General features: G+C 50.5%; 1 protein-coding gene across 6 annotated transcripts in view; it reads right to left on the reverse strand.

Annotated features, from left to right (window-relative positions):
• The window catches only part of MSI2 (musashi RNA binding protein 2), a 402,629-nt gene that overhangs the window by 357,312 nt on the left and 31,705 nt on the right, over window positions 1–13,612 (reverse strand). For 3 of the 6 annotated variants that reach the window (XM_055577549.1, XM_055577548.1, XM_055577550.1), the window contains one exon: window positions 2,168–2,257. The exons of the other annotated variants lie outside the window; for them this stretch is intronic. In XM_055577549.1, the coding sequence (XP_055433524.1) occupies window positions 2,168–2,257 (90 nt within the window). The remainder of the gene's footprint in view (window positions 1–2,167; window positions 2,258–13,612) is intronic. 6 annotated transcript variants of the gene reach the window in all.

The following is a 13,612-nucleotide window of genomic DNA, read 5'->3' on the forward strand; positions in this document are numbered from 1 at the left end:
CAAATAAAACCCACAAGGGCTTCCCTAGTGCCTCAGTCAGTAAGGATCTGCCTGCCAGTGCAGGAGACACAGGTTCGATCCCTGGTCCAGGAAGATCCCACATGCTGCAGAGTGACTAAGCCCGTGTGCCATGATCACTGAGCCTGTGCTCTGGAGCCCGGGAACCACAACTCCCGAGCCCGCACACCCGAGAGCCATGCCCACAAGAGAAGCCACCACCATAAGCCTGAGCACCGGAGCTGGAGAGGAGCCTCTGCTCACCACAACCAGAGACGAGCTACAATGATCCAGCACAGCCAAAAATAAATTACACACACACACACAATGAGACACCACAAAACTGGCAACAATTAAAAAGTCCGACAATAACAACTGTTGGTGAGAATCCAGGGCAATGAAAACTCCTACCACTCCAACTACTCCTAGAGTACAAAAATGGCAAGGAGGAGGTCTTTTTTTAATAGTTATTTATTTGACTGTAACAGGTCCTAGTTGCAGCATGCAGGATCTTTTAGCTGAGGTATGTGGGATCTAGTTCCCTGACCAGGGATCAAATCTAGGTCCTCTGCACTGGGAGCACAGAAGTCTTAGCCACTGGACCACCAGGGAAGTCCCAAGAAGGAGATCTTCAAACACAGCTTCTAGCAAACCTAAGCTATTCAGACTGTATGACTCAGCCATTTGAGTCTACTCTGATAAACTCGCGCATACATATATCAGGAAGTGTGCACAAGGATATGCGCAAGGATATTCATATGCACAGTTTGAGCAGACAAAACAAATCAAGAACTGGAATGTCCATTAAAAGGAGAAAAGACAAAGTGTGGTCCCAGTGAACCGCAGCTACAAGGCATCAGCAGGACAGCCCGGGCAGACGGCAAGCTGGACACCACAAACACCAGAAAGTATTCTTCAAGGCTGGAAAGAAGCCAGCCTCATAGGGTGGGTGCATGGGGGCTTCGAACTGGGGAGAACACACAGGGAGGCGAAGGGGGCTGGGAATCATATTGCAGTTCACAGCCACGTGGTGACTACGTAGGTTACTGTTTTATTGGTGTTCATACTTGACTCGGGCATGTCACATGTTTTTCTATCTATGCAACATTCTATGCGGGGTCTGGGGCGGGGGCGGGGCTGAGGGTAAACTCAAGGCCTCTCCTCTCCAAACAACTGGTTTTCCTCTGGAACCTCTTGTTCTCTCTAGAATCTATACATGTTAAGGGCTCTCAGTACTGACTACCACCCTTTTTCCCTGAGTCAAGTCAAAATTCTATCTAGGGGACACAAAACCAAAAACCCCAATTCTATTCAGACTGCAAAGCAAGATCTGTGCTAGAAAAATCTCTGCAACCACAGCACTTGCTAACTGGGCTTGTAACAGCACAGAGAGCGCTTCCAGGATGTTTTACCTAAGAAGGAAGATCCCAGTGGTGAGCATTCGGCACCGACATCCCTCTTCCAGAGGAAAAAAAAAACAGAGCATCCTGAGACTTCCTAGGGCCCAGGTCCGAGGTACACAGAGGTTCCTTCTGGGGCATCACCAGTGGAATGAGTTCCTTCCTCAAGAAATTCTTCAAAGGGCTCATCCTCTTATGACATACAAATGCCTGGTCTTTTCCTGCTCAATTCACCCTTCAATCCAGCAAAATTTTCTCTGTATCACTATTGCCTGCATCTCTCTATATCATTATTGTCCCCAAAGGTGCTGGTGGCCAGATGTCGTCCTACCCATGGACCAACCGCCCCACCCCAGCCCCACCCCTACTCTCTACCCATCTGGTTCACCTGATTCACACACCACCTCGAACACCGCCCACACCTCAAGTCCTCCCTGAACTCCCAGGAATGCACCCCTACACCACCATCCCCGCTTTCACCCGAGAAGAGTCATCTGGGGTTCAGTCTCTAGTCCTCCCTGTCTCAATCCAGTCTCCAACCTCATCACAGTTCCAGCTCCTGAAATTCTATTGCTGTCCAAGGAAACTGACCCCAGGTATTAGGTGGATAAAAATGCCTTTCTCCCAGCAAAACCAAAGCTATATTGTAAACCACCCCCCTGCCTCCACCTCCATCTTCTCTCTTCCTCTAAGCCCACCATTTACTACATTCTGAATCAACTTCCTGATCTAATATAATAACAGAACCAATAATAATAACGCATACCTACCGCATGTCTAGGATCCTGGTGGCTCAGTGGTAAAGAATCCGCCTGCCAGTGCAGGAGACGCGGGTTCGATCCCTGGGTCAGGAAGGTCCCCTGGAGAAGGAAATGGCAATCCACTCCAGTATTCTTGCTTGGGAAATTCCATGGACAGAGGAGCCTGGCCGGCTACAGTCCATGGGTTGCAAAAGAGTCAGACACGACTTAGTGACTAAACAACAGGAGCAGCATGTTCTACAATGCACCTAGCAGCATGCTAGTCAATGTAAGAGTACACAAACAGGAGAAAGACACAGGCGCCCACCTGCATCGCCACGAAATGGGATTCTGCTAACTGAAGGGCAGACTGCAAAGGGATATGTATAAAAGGATCTCTTACTTGTAAATCATAATATATATTTTTAGTACACACAGAAAAAATATGGAAGAATACATTCTAATTCATTAACAGCTGGAGAACAGGCAGCTCTTAGGTACCTTTACCTTGGACACTACGAATTCTCTAATGCTTCATTTTTTATTACAAACGTTGGTTATTTATGTAATAGGGAGACTTTTTAAATGAATTTTAAAAGAAACAGAGCCAGACGAATCTCCAGTTCTCAGGAAGCTTCCAGTCTGGTTGCTAAAGTAAAAGTTAATACACAGAATGAGAGTGAACAAGATCGCATAAAAAATCCAGTTATCAGCACCTTCCAGGAGAAGGGGGGCTCCCAGGTGGCTCAGTGGTAAAGAAACTGCCTGCCAGTCCAGGAGACACGGGAGACAGGGGTTCAATCCCTGGGTCAGGAAGATCCCATGGAGGAGGAAATGGCAACCCACTCCGGTATTCTTGCCTGGAAAATTCCATGGGCAGAGGAGCCTGGCGGGCTACAGTCCATGGGGTCGCAAAGGGTCTAACGTGACTGAGTGCACACGCATACACTCCAGGAGGACGGAATATCACAAGATGCCAGTTGTCCATTGGGGGTAATGAATGCCACAGGAATCAGATGCAAAGATCAGCTGGCCGTAAGTTTTTAGGAGGGTGGGCAAGCAGAGAGGGATTTGCTACCACAATGGATGGAGAAGCAGAGGGGCGGCATAAAGGGAGGCCAAGTCAGGAGCGACAGCCTCCCTGAACTTTCCCAGTTTCTAAAGCGGTATGAAATAATCTGCCCTCCCTGTAAGTGGCCAATTCTGAATACACAAGCCAAGTATAATCTCGACCAAACCAAAAGGAATATCCCAAATACACCTTTTTAAAAAAACTTACTCTGAAATAACATTAGAATGACTCTAAGGAATGCAAAAAAAGTCTAGAGTTCCCCTATACCCTTTACCCAGCTTCTTCTAATGTTAATAACTTACACAAACCACAATACATTTATCATACCAAGAAATTAACATTTGTTCAATACTATTTTAACTACAGACTTTTTTTGGATTGCACTAGTTTTTCCACTGATACCCTTTTTTTCTTCCAGGATCCAGTCCAGGAAACCACACTGCATTTAGGCTAACTTGTTTTTAAACAAACAAACATTTTATGATTATTTACTCTCTCTTGCTAAGAAAATGTGCTGGCACTCAGGGCAAAGACTTTGTCCTTCTCCTCATCATCAAAGAAAGCAATCTTTGACAGATCTGCCAGCCTCCAAAGGAACAGAATTTGATCTACAGTGAGATAAAAACCCAGACAATGACCAAACCTCTTAACCCTCCACGAGCGGCCACAGCCCTGTCCTCTCTCCACAGCAACTAACTGGTATTTAAAAGTAATTTATGTTAATTGCAATCGGGCATATATGGACATTACAAAGCAAGCTGGCTTCAAACAAAAAGGCTCAAGGCAGGAGCGTAACAAAAAATTAATTTTGTAAAAGACCTATTTCTTATTCCAGCTTGTTTTTAAATATATGTTCTGAGTCACACCCCATTAACCGTCTCAATTTATTAATAATCTCAGGGCAACCAACTATCTCAGATCATGCAAAGATGAAATCTTGCATAAAAAAGAAAATGAAGTATCTACACACAAACATTAAGCAGGTAGTCAGCTGTGATGACCAGAGCGAATTATAATTTTTTTGGACCACAATTTGTGGTAGGGCAAAAAGAGGAAGGTACACAAACGAGTAACTCAAACTTTGCAAAGAAAAATTTTCTCCTTGAGCATGAGATTATCAGAAACGACTGGTTCAAAGAAAGTGCTCTGGAATTCCCTCCCCATAACAGAAGTCGGTGACAGGAGAAGGCCCCGTATTCTCAAAGACCCTTCTTTGAGCTGAGGAAATGACGGTGCTGTTTTGGCATTTTAAAGCAAGAACAAATACTTTCGCTATAAAATCCACTTTGTAGATTGAATCAGCGAGACAGCTGTTTATACAGAAACCTTTTCCTCTCTCCCTCCAAGCCCCTCAGCGATTCATATCGGTAATAAAACACTGGCTAGAACAAAGAAAAACAGAGTTTGAACAACAGAAAAAGGCACCAACAGCACACCCCACCTTCACACCAGTCCAGCCCACTTCTCTGAGTGACGCACCTCAACCTACCCTGTTTGTCAAGGAAACAAGACGCCGCCAAAGCAGACCAACTTTGGGGGGCAGAGCCAGAATCTGGGTTCTCGTTTGTGGAAAGCGCTCCACGGGTGTGCATCTTTGACATGCCCAAGGCTCTGAGGTCAGCCTTCTTTTCAGCCACGGGCACCTGCGCAACTCGCTGCACCCTCTCTCCGTCTCCATGAGCCTCCACACCAAGCCCCACGGTGGCAGGACCCCAGTGTTAATTCCTGAGTGGCAGAGGAAGACCTGGAAGGACAGGAAGGCACGTGGCCATCCCTCATGGGAAACAAAATGCCAAGAATCCCGTCTGCCCCGAAAGGTGAGCACCTTCCCACAGTCCAAGTCTTTCCCGTTGACTCTGCAAGACCCAAGTCCAATGTCTCTCCCCCCCGTGAAGCCTTCCCAGCTCTCCCCCTCCACCCCCCTCGCAGGTCCTGTGCCTCTTTCAGCATCCCTCACCTGTGGGCTGTAGCAGCTACACCTGCTGATAACCTGCCTTCTCAAACACTGCAATTCACGGGCCAAGGAGACCCCTTCCTCAAAACTGTAACCCCAGCGCCATGCCCTGCGCCCAGCCCAGAGCCCAGGATCAACAAATGTTTGTTCCGTGAATGAACACAACTCAGCGAACCCCCAGAAACCACATTCCTAAATGCTAATCACCGCTCGCTGCATGAATAATGAATGAAGAAATGAACTAACAACCATCTCCTTGTTAGCCAAGTTGCCAAGTCCTTCGGGAGCACAGAGAAGGGGTCAACTGACTTGTGGCCGACATCCGCCGGTCCAAAGATGAGACGGCCCGCCTTGAAGGGGGCCACGAGCCGCAGGGAAGGGGGGCCACGCCCGTCCCACAGCTGGCAGCACCCTGAGATGTTACCAGTCCAGCTCACTTCCCCAGGACCACAAGCCCCCGGAGCTGGTCTCAGTGTGGCAGACTCGGGGATGTCAGCGAGAGAGCCCAGCTATCCGAGAAAAGACTCAGCCGTGCCTTTGCCAACAACACACCCCAACACTCATCTGGCAGAGCCCCCTGCACCTGCCAGTACTTAAAACTCAAAGCCAGATGCTCAAACAGCACCCAACTGGAGTGTTCTACCGAGCAAACAATCCAAGCTGGACTTACAAGAGAGGAGGCCCCGACCTCCTCCCCACTTGCTGGAGTAAAAAGGTCATTCGATCTCGTGCTGGTTAGGCCTGGATGCTCCCAAGTCTAGGATTCACTCTATCCATCAAACAGAAACAAGCCCATCTGCAGCATGTACTGCTTGCAAACTTTCGCATGGTGGCCGTTCTGACGGGTGTGTGATGGTGCAGATGCAGTCTTCGTCTGTATTTCTCTAATAACTAGCAATGTCGAGCATCTCTCCACAGGCCTACTGGCCACCTGAATGTGTGCTCTGGAGAAGTGTCAATTAGGTCTTCTGCCCAGTCTTCAGTTGGGTTGTATGAGCTGTTTATATATTTTGGACTTTGGAAATTAAGCCCTTGTCAGTCACATCATTTGCAAGTTATTTTCTCCCATTCCACAGGCTGCCCTTTCGTTCTGTTTCTGGTTTCTTTGCTGTGCAAAAGCTTTTAAGTTTGATTAGGCCCCATTTGTTTATTTTTGCTTTTATTTCTATTGCCTTTGGAGACTAACCTAAGAAAACATTGATACGATTTATGTTGGAGAGGGTGTGGGGAAAGGGGAACCCTCCTACACCATTAGTGGGAATGTAAGTTGGTACAGCCATTATGGAAAACAGTATGGAAGTTCCACAAAAAAACTAAAAACAGAGTTAGTATGTGACCCAGCAACCCCACTCCTGGGCACAGGCCCAGAGAAAACCGTAACTCAAAGAGATACAAGCGCCCCAGCATCCACAGCAGTGCTGCTCACAACAGCCAAGACACGGGGACACCCAAATGTCCCCCAACAGGTGAGCGCACAGCGGCGCTGCTCACAACAACCGAGACTCGGAGACACCCAAATGTTCCCCAACAGGTGAGCGCACAGTGGCACTGCTCACAACAGCCGAGACACGGAGACACCCAAATGTCCCCCAACAGGTGAGCGCACAGCAGTGCTGCTCACAACAGCCAAGACAGGGAGACACCCAAATGTCCCCCAACAGGTGAGTGCGTAAAGAGGGCGTGGTGCACACGAAACGCTCCTCAGCCATAAAAAATAACAAAACAATTCCACATGCAGCAATATGGATGGACCTAGAGATTATCATACCTAGTGAAGTAAGTCAGAAAAAGAAAGACAAACACCATATACTTATGGTATTTACCCCCTTCCACAGATACCATTATATGTGGAATCTAAAATATGACACAAACGAACCTACCTACGAAGCAGAAACACTCGCAAACACAGCAATCGGACTTGTGGTTTCCCAGGGGGAAGGGGCGGGGAGGTGGCCTAGGAGCTTGTGGTCAGTGGATGCGAACCATTACACCTAGAATGGATGGACAGGAAGGCCCTATGGACAGCACAGGAACTGTATTCAATGTTTGGGGAAAACAAAATGGAAAAGAGTAAAAAGAATGTGTGTATATACACACAGGCGCGCATGCACACACACACACACATATACACACACATGTAAAACTGAATCACTTTGCTATACAGCAGAAATTAATACAACACTATAAATCAACTATAAATCAATTTAAAAAAAAAGGGAACTTCCCTGGTGGTCCAGTGGCTAAGACTCCACGCCCCCAAAGCAGGGGTCCCAGATTCCATCCCTGGTCATGGAACCAGATCCCACATTCCCACACACCACTTAAGACCTGGTGTGGCCAAATAAACACAATAAATAAAAAGCGGAGAGTCTGCCTCAGGAAGCCTTCGTGAGGGTCGTCTGTAGGGCCCGTCCACTCCCTTACCCACACCTCTGGGGAGACACAGAACCAGACATGGATACACACGCTTGAGACAGACAATGGAAATGTTTTCAGCTTCTCTGAATAATCCTTAGGAAAAGTAAACACGCATCACCTATCCATCTACATCTAATATCGAACATTCCTTAAAAAAAAAAAGTACTGACTATACAGTCAGAGAATGTGCTATATACATCTAAGGGAAAAAAAACTGTGATCAGATGCATGAGGCCTTTCTAATTCTGCAGATAATCAAACATGGCAAGGTACCATGAATACTGCCATATCCTTGCTTGGGTGGTGGTGGGGGGAGCGGCAGGAAGGCAAAGGCGGGCTCTCACTGCCCAGGACGCACAGCAGCCTTGGCCCCACACCACCCCCTCTTCTCAACCTGGGGCCAGGAACCCCCCAAGCTCTGCACATACCCCTCGGCGGCTCCATACTCCAAGCCAGAAGCAGGACAGGCCACGTGAAGGTTCTTCCAAAGGTTAGGGCACTGGGTCATCCTCTTCCCAGCCTGACCTGCCACCCCGGGCTCTGCAGCAAACCCCACCCTGATTCACCAGGAGCAGCTCTGTAAACCACAGGTGCTCAATACTGCTGACCTAGTAAATGGATTTTTTTTTTTTATCTCGTTGAGGATAAGCAGTGAATTGTTGAAATGTTTCTCAAGCACGACCCTCCACGAAGAAAAGAACATACTACATTTCAGTTCAAAAGACGAGCTCTTTACCTAAAAGGCTCTTACTCTGGAACTTTTGGCACTGGGAATGACCTCTCTCCCTGACACAGCTTTTGTAGGCTGATGGGTTTTTATAAAGAGGGGCACACCTACGAGAAGGGGGTCCTTTCTCAGAGCACAAGGGTACATTCGCATCTCCTTCACTTCCCTAAAATCTTAAGCCCCAACAGGGAACTGACCAAAAGGCTACAGGAAAGGCTAACTCTTTCATCATTGCTGGCCTCAAATGCTCCCAAAGGCAACCTGGGGTCACCTCACCAATGACACCCCTGGAGGATCTAGTGACAGGTCCAGACACAGGGGACCCCAGCAGCTGGAGATCCCAGGGCGAGGCACTCCCCAGCTCTGTTCCTGACGAGCACCCCAGGGGAGTCCTCACACCTGCACTGGATCAGCCCTGACTCACCATATCTCCAGACACCAGACCCTCTCCCACTCCCCCGGGATCACCAGATCCAAGGCCGCAGGAGCTTCAAACTCCCACCCCCCACCTTTTCATACTCACTGGGCCTCTGCTCGTGTCCAGGCCCTGGTCTCTTAAGTAAGGGGTCTCCCTCAAACCCTTCTAAAAGACGACTCTGGTCCTCCTGTTGTTCACAAGCCTTAGGGATTCCAGCCTAGCTTCGGGTACAGGTTCCGCATCTTGGACGGAGTGCAACATCCTTCCTGCTCTTGCCCCCAAACCAGCTGTCCAGCCTCCGCTCCCACCCAAACCCTGACCCCACTCTCCAGCCCCCTTCCCCAGAGGCCGCTGCCTGACTGCTCTCTTGGGCTCTGAAAGTGAAGTAAAATGAAAGCTGCTCTGTCCTGTCTGACTCTGTGCCACCTGATGGACTGTACAGTCCATGGAATTCTCCAGGCCAGAATACTGGAGTGGGTAGCCATTCCCTTCTCCAGGGGATCTTCGCAACCCAGGGATCGAACCCAGGTCTCCTGCCTTGCAGGCAGATTCTTTACCAGCTGAGCCACCAGGGAAGCCCTCTCAGGTGCCCCAATCCAGTCCCTATAAGTGCACCCCTCCACAGGGATCCATCTCCTCCTCTGTTCTCCTGCCCCCGCCCCCACCACAGCATTCTCCCAGCCCCATGGAGCGTGGAGGCTCTTGCACTTCGTCTTCAGTCCTGTCTCTCCATCTCCAGGGCGGTGCTTGGATGGCGGCGGGGAGGAGGCCTCAGTCTGTGCAGTTACCAGCCCTGTCCCGCCTGCCTCAGTTCTGAGAATCGGGTGCTAGCGAGGCAGGGTCCTGGCTTCCACCACCCTGAGCAACCTTGTCCTCCATTTGGGAGAAGTCAGTTCAAGGGCCAGCCACCTGATCGGCGGTCCTAAGCCAGCCACCTGATTGGCGGTCCTAAGCCAGCCACCTGATTGGTGGTCCTAAGAGGGGCGAGGCCGGAGCGTACAGGCAGCGCGACAGGACCCAGGCCCAGGGCAGCGAGAACCGCGCCGCGTGGGCCCTGCTGATGGCAAGCCAGGTGCGTCAGCTCCGCACGTAAGAAAAAGCAGCAGTCGATCCATCTTTCAGCATCCTCTAATGGTACTAAGCAGCGTGTTTAGCTGTTATTTCAATAAGCCTTATTAAGACCCAATTTTCTTGGGTCTTCTTTCAGATTCTGCGGCATTAAAAGCCTCACTGCTTAATTACATTAGGAGCACCTGTATATATTATGTGCAATAAATCAACTTTAATTTACCACCGCACAAGGCTATTCATCTTCTCCAGGTTATTTATTGCTCAGTATTATTGGTGCTGAATTGTATCCTCTCCACCGTAAGAAAGAACAGTTGGGATAAGAAAAGGCAGAGCTGTATTGCAGAATGCTCCAAGATCCCGATCACACATGTACACAGCAAAAAGGCAAGGAAAAGAAACATACAAGAGAATCTTGGCAATCTGCTGCTTGCTATTTTCCCTAAACACTCCCCAAACATTTTGATGTTTTCTGTTGCATGTGTGCACACACATATACCAGTTACCCATTGAAACAGGCCCACAGCTCCTGCAGGCAAAGTGAGAACCAGGCATGGGGTGCCGGCTTAGCCAAAAGCAGGGACACGTTGAAGGCCAGAGCAGATGGTTTCCCTGAGACCTCACCGCCACCAGTGCTGGCCCAACCTTGGGACAATGCAGGCGTGCACACTTAGTCGCTCAGTCGTGTCCGACTCTTTGGCACCCCATGCACTGCAGCCCACCAGGCTCCTCTGCCATGGGATTCTCCAGGCAAGGATACTGGAGTGGGTTGCCACTTCCTCCTCCAGGGGAATCTTTCCCGACCCAGGGATCAAACCTGAGTCTCCTGCCTTGGCAGGCGGATTCTTTACCACTGAGCTAATTCTTTACCACTGAGCTACCTGGGAAGCTCACAGTGCAGGCAGGAGGACTCAACAGATCCAGGGGCAAAGAGGACAGGCTTGCAGCCATCTACACCCACCATGCCCACCCAGCACCGAAATTTAGGCAACCTGGGGCGGGCAGAACTGCTTCCAGGCAAGCCGAGCTGAAGACAGGTGCTGGTGGTAACCTTGGGGATCCTCATGCCTTCAAAAACGTTGCCGTTAAGAAAGAGCAACAGGCTTCCCTGGTGGTCCAGCAGCTAGGACTCCACCTGCCAATGCAGGAGACACGGATTTAACCCCTGCGCCAGGGGCAGCCCACACGCCTCAGGGCAGCCAGGCCAGCGAGCTGCAACCACCAAGCCCTCAGGCCCGTGCTCTGCGCAAGGGGGGCCACCACCATGAGAAGCCCCCAGCCACCGCAACTAGAGAGAGCCCGTGAGCAGCCATGGAGACCTAGGGCAGGCAAAAAGAAAACAAACAAATCTTTTAAAAAAAAGGCATCACAAAGTTCTCTGCAGACCCCCACCCCAACCCCACCACATTAGCACCACCCGGGCCCTCCGCCACAGTCTTGATTTCAACCCAGCCAGGGCAGGGCCCACATGAGCGTCCTGCACTGTGAAATGTGAGAAACGCTGTCACAAAGCCTCGGGAATAAGGCTGACTGTCCAGTCCAGAATAACATGCCCACTGATAATCAAGAGGAGGTTCCTTACTCCTCGCCAGGGTCTAGGCTCAGCCCTTCCCTTCCATTAATTTCTCCCAACCACCCCACAGAAAGCACTGCTTCGCATACATTTTACAGATAAGAAAACTGAGGCAGGGAGCAGGTAATTAACTGAACCAGAGTCCCATCTTTATACCTGGCCAAGTGGTCTGGTCCCCGAACCTGCACTTTCACCCAGCAGGCTACACTGCCTCTCCCAGCCCAGATCCGCAGACCCCCGCACCCACTGGACAGGCGCCTTCTGTTCTAAATAAAAAGGAGGCAAAAGTCACTGCGACATCACGCGCCCCACAGGCAGCCCATAAAGCCGTCCGGTTCCCCCAAATCCAAGATCTAAAGCCACTGCTTGGCAACCTGCTGGCAACACCCAGGTCTCGTCTCTGAGCTTCCCACGGCTCAGACGCAGCAAGCTTCTCTCTCCCTCGCTGACCAAACGCTAGAAACCACCGTGGCACCCGGTGCCGACAGGCTCCTTCCTCCAGCATGGCAGCCAAGCCCTTGGAAGCTAAACTAACATCACTAAATACCTCGCAGCCGCCTCCTTCTCACCAAGGGAGCTGTGATGGATTTTATGGCACACAACTGACTTTTTTACAAGCACAGCAGCAACTTTCAACTTCCATTTGATAATTTGCCTTTAATCTGGGCCTAGGAAAATCCCAGGCTAACCCATCTCACCAGACACCCACTTCAGGGCTCATCTTACAGGCAACAGAGAAGAATAAAAGGGGAGAAGAGAGGACAGCAGAGTCCTGGCAGGCAAAACTTTTTTTTTTTAATGAATTCAAGTAAAAGTCCCATTTTGTACACACAGAGGGGCCCTCTCCTGAGTGAGGAATGTGTGTGTACAGAGGACAAGAGGGCAGATCAAACTTCGAGCTTGTAACCAAACTCCTGAAACACGGGAGAACGGAGAACCGAGTACAAAGTCCCTTTGCAAAAGTTCTCCATAAAAGCTCCACAGAGAGGCCAGCCTGGGGAGGCAGCCTTCTCTCTGCCCTTTCGCTTGACCACGGAAAGGGCTGCCTGGGTCACGGCCCGGCCCAAGGGACTTCCCTGAGCGCCTTTCCGCTCTTGAATTCCATGAATATTTCACAGTGCAGGTCCACAGACCCTCGCAACACATACAAACCTCTCTTGTCCCTCCCCCACCGACCACTGATTCTCAACCAGAGGTGTGTCCCCCAGGAGACATCCGACAGGGTCTCCTGGAGACATTCTTAGGTGTCACAACTGGGGAAGGGGTGCCCCTGGCGTCCAGTGGGCAGCAGACAAGGATGCTGTGAAGCATCTCACAACATGCCCAACACAGCCCACCACACCCAAAGCACTATCCAGCCCAAAATGTCCACAGGGGCCCAGGCTGAGAAACGCTGGGCTGGAGCGCTGAGAGTAACTACACATCCACGCTCACACCATCTTCTCACGGCCCCTACTCCTGCTCCTGGGGCTTCCCCAGTGGAGACGCGGGTTTGATCCCTGGGTCAGGAAGATCCTCTGGAGTGGGGCGTGGCAACCTACTCCGGTAACCTTGCCAGGAAAATCTCATGGACAGAAGAGCCCAGTGGGCTACAGTCCATGGGGTCACAAAGAGTCCAACACGACTGAAGCAACTGAGCAGGCACACCTCCATGTACCTCTTGCATCACCACCCTCTCCAACCACCCCGCTAAATTAAGGAAGAATCAGAAACCCAACTGAGCCATCTGTCATCTGGATGCAGAGGGTCTGCATGGTTAGAACTTCCCTCAGCATCCAGCGAAAGCCCCTCTCAGACAGGGGTCAGAGAAAAAGGGCGGGACCCAGGAGAAGCTGGGACTCCGACCGACCTTCTCAAGTAGCCTGGGAGGTCAGCCCTAATTTGGCAGCCCCCCGCATGGAGGGGTGGACTGTGTAGAGAAGAGAGGAGGGCACGGCGAAACTTCTGGGGCCCAGAAGCCCAGACAGCACACTGGCGAGTCCATCCAAATCAGCAAAGTTAACCGACTGATGCAAGGTCTAACCCATGCACAAGCTCTGGTCTTTCCCAACAACAACAGCTGGGTCCAGCCTGGCCGGACCATCGGCACTGAGTAGGCACCTACTGAATGCCAGGCATCACGCTAGGTGCTCTGGGGAACGTATGTCACTGCCCACAACGCCAGGCAAGTCTCTTGTTCTCAGTTTACATACGACACACACAGGCTCAGAGAGGCCACGTAACTCGGCCACGTCACACAGCCAGG

This window comes from Bubalus kerabau, chromosome 4 (assembly GCF_029407905.1).
Source record: "Bubalus kerabau isolate K-KA32 ecotype Philippines breed swamp buffalo chromosome 4, PCC_UOA_SB_1v2, whole genome shotgun sequence".
Lineage (NCBI taxonomy): Eukaryota > Metazoa > Chordata > Mammalia > Artiodactyla > Bovidae > Bubalus > Bubalus kerabau.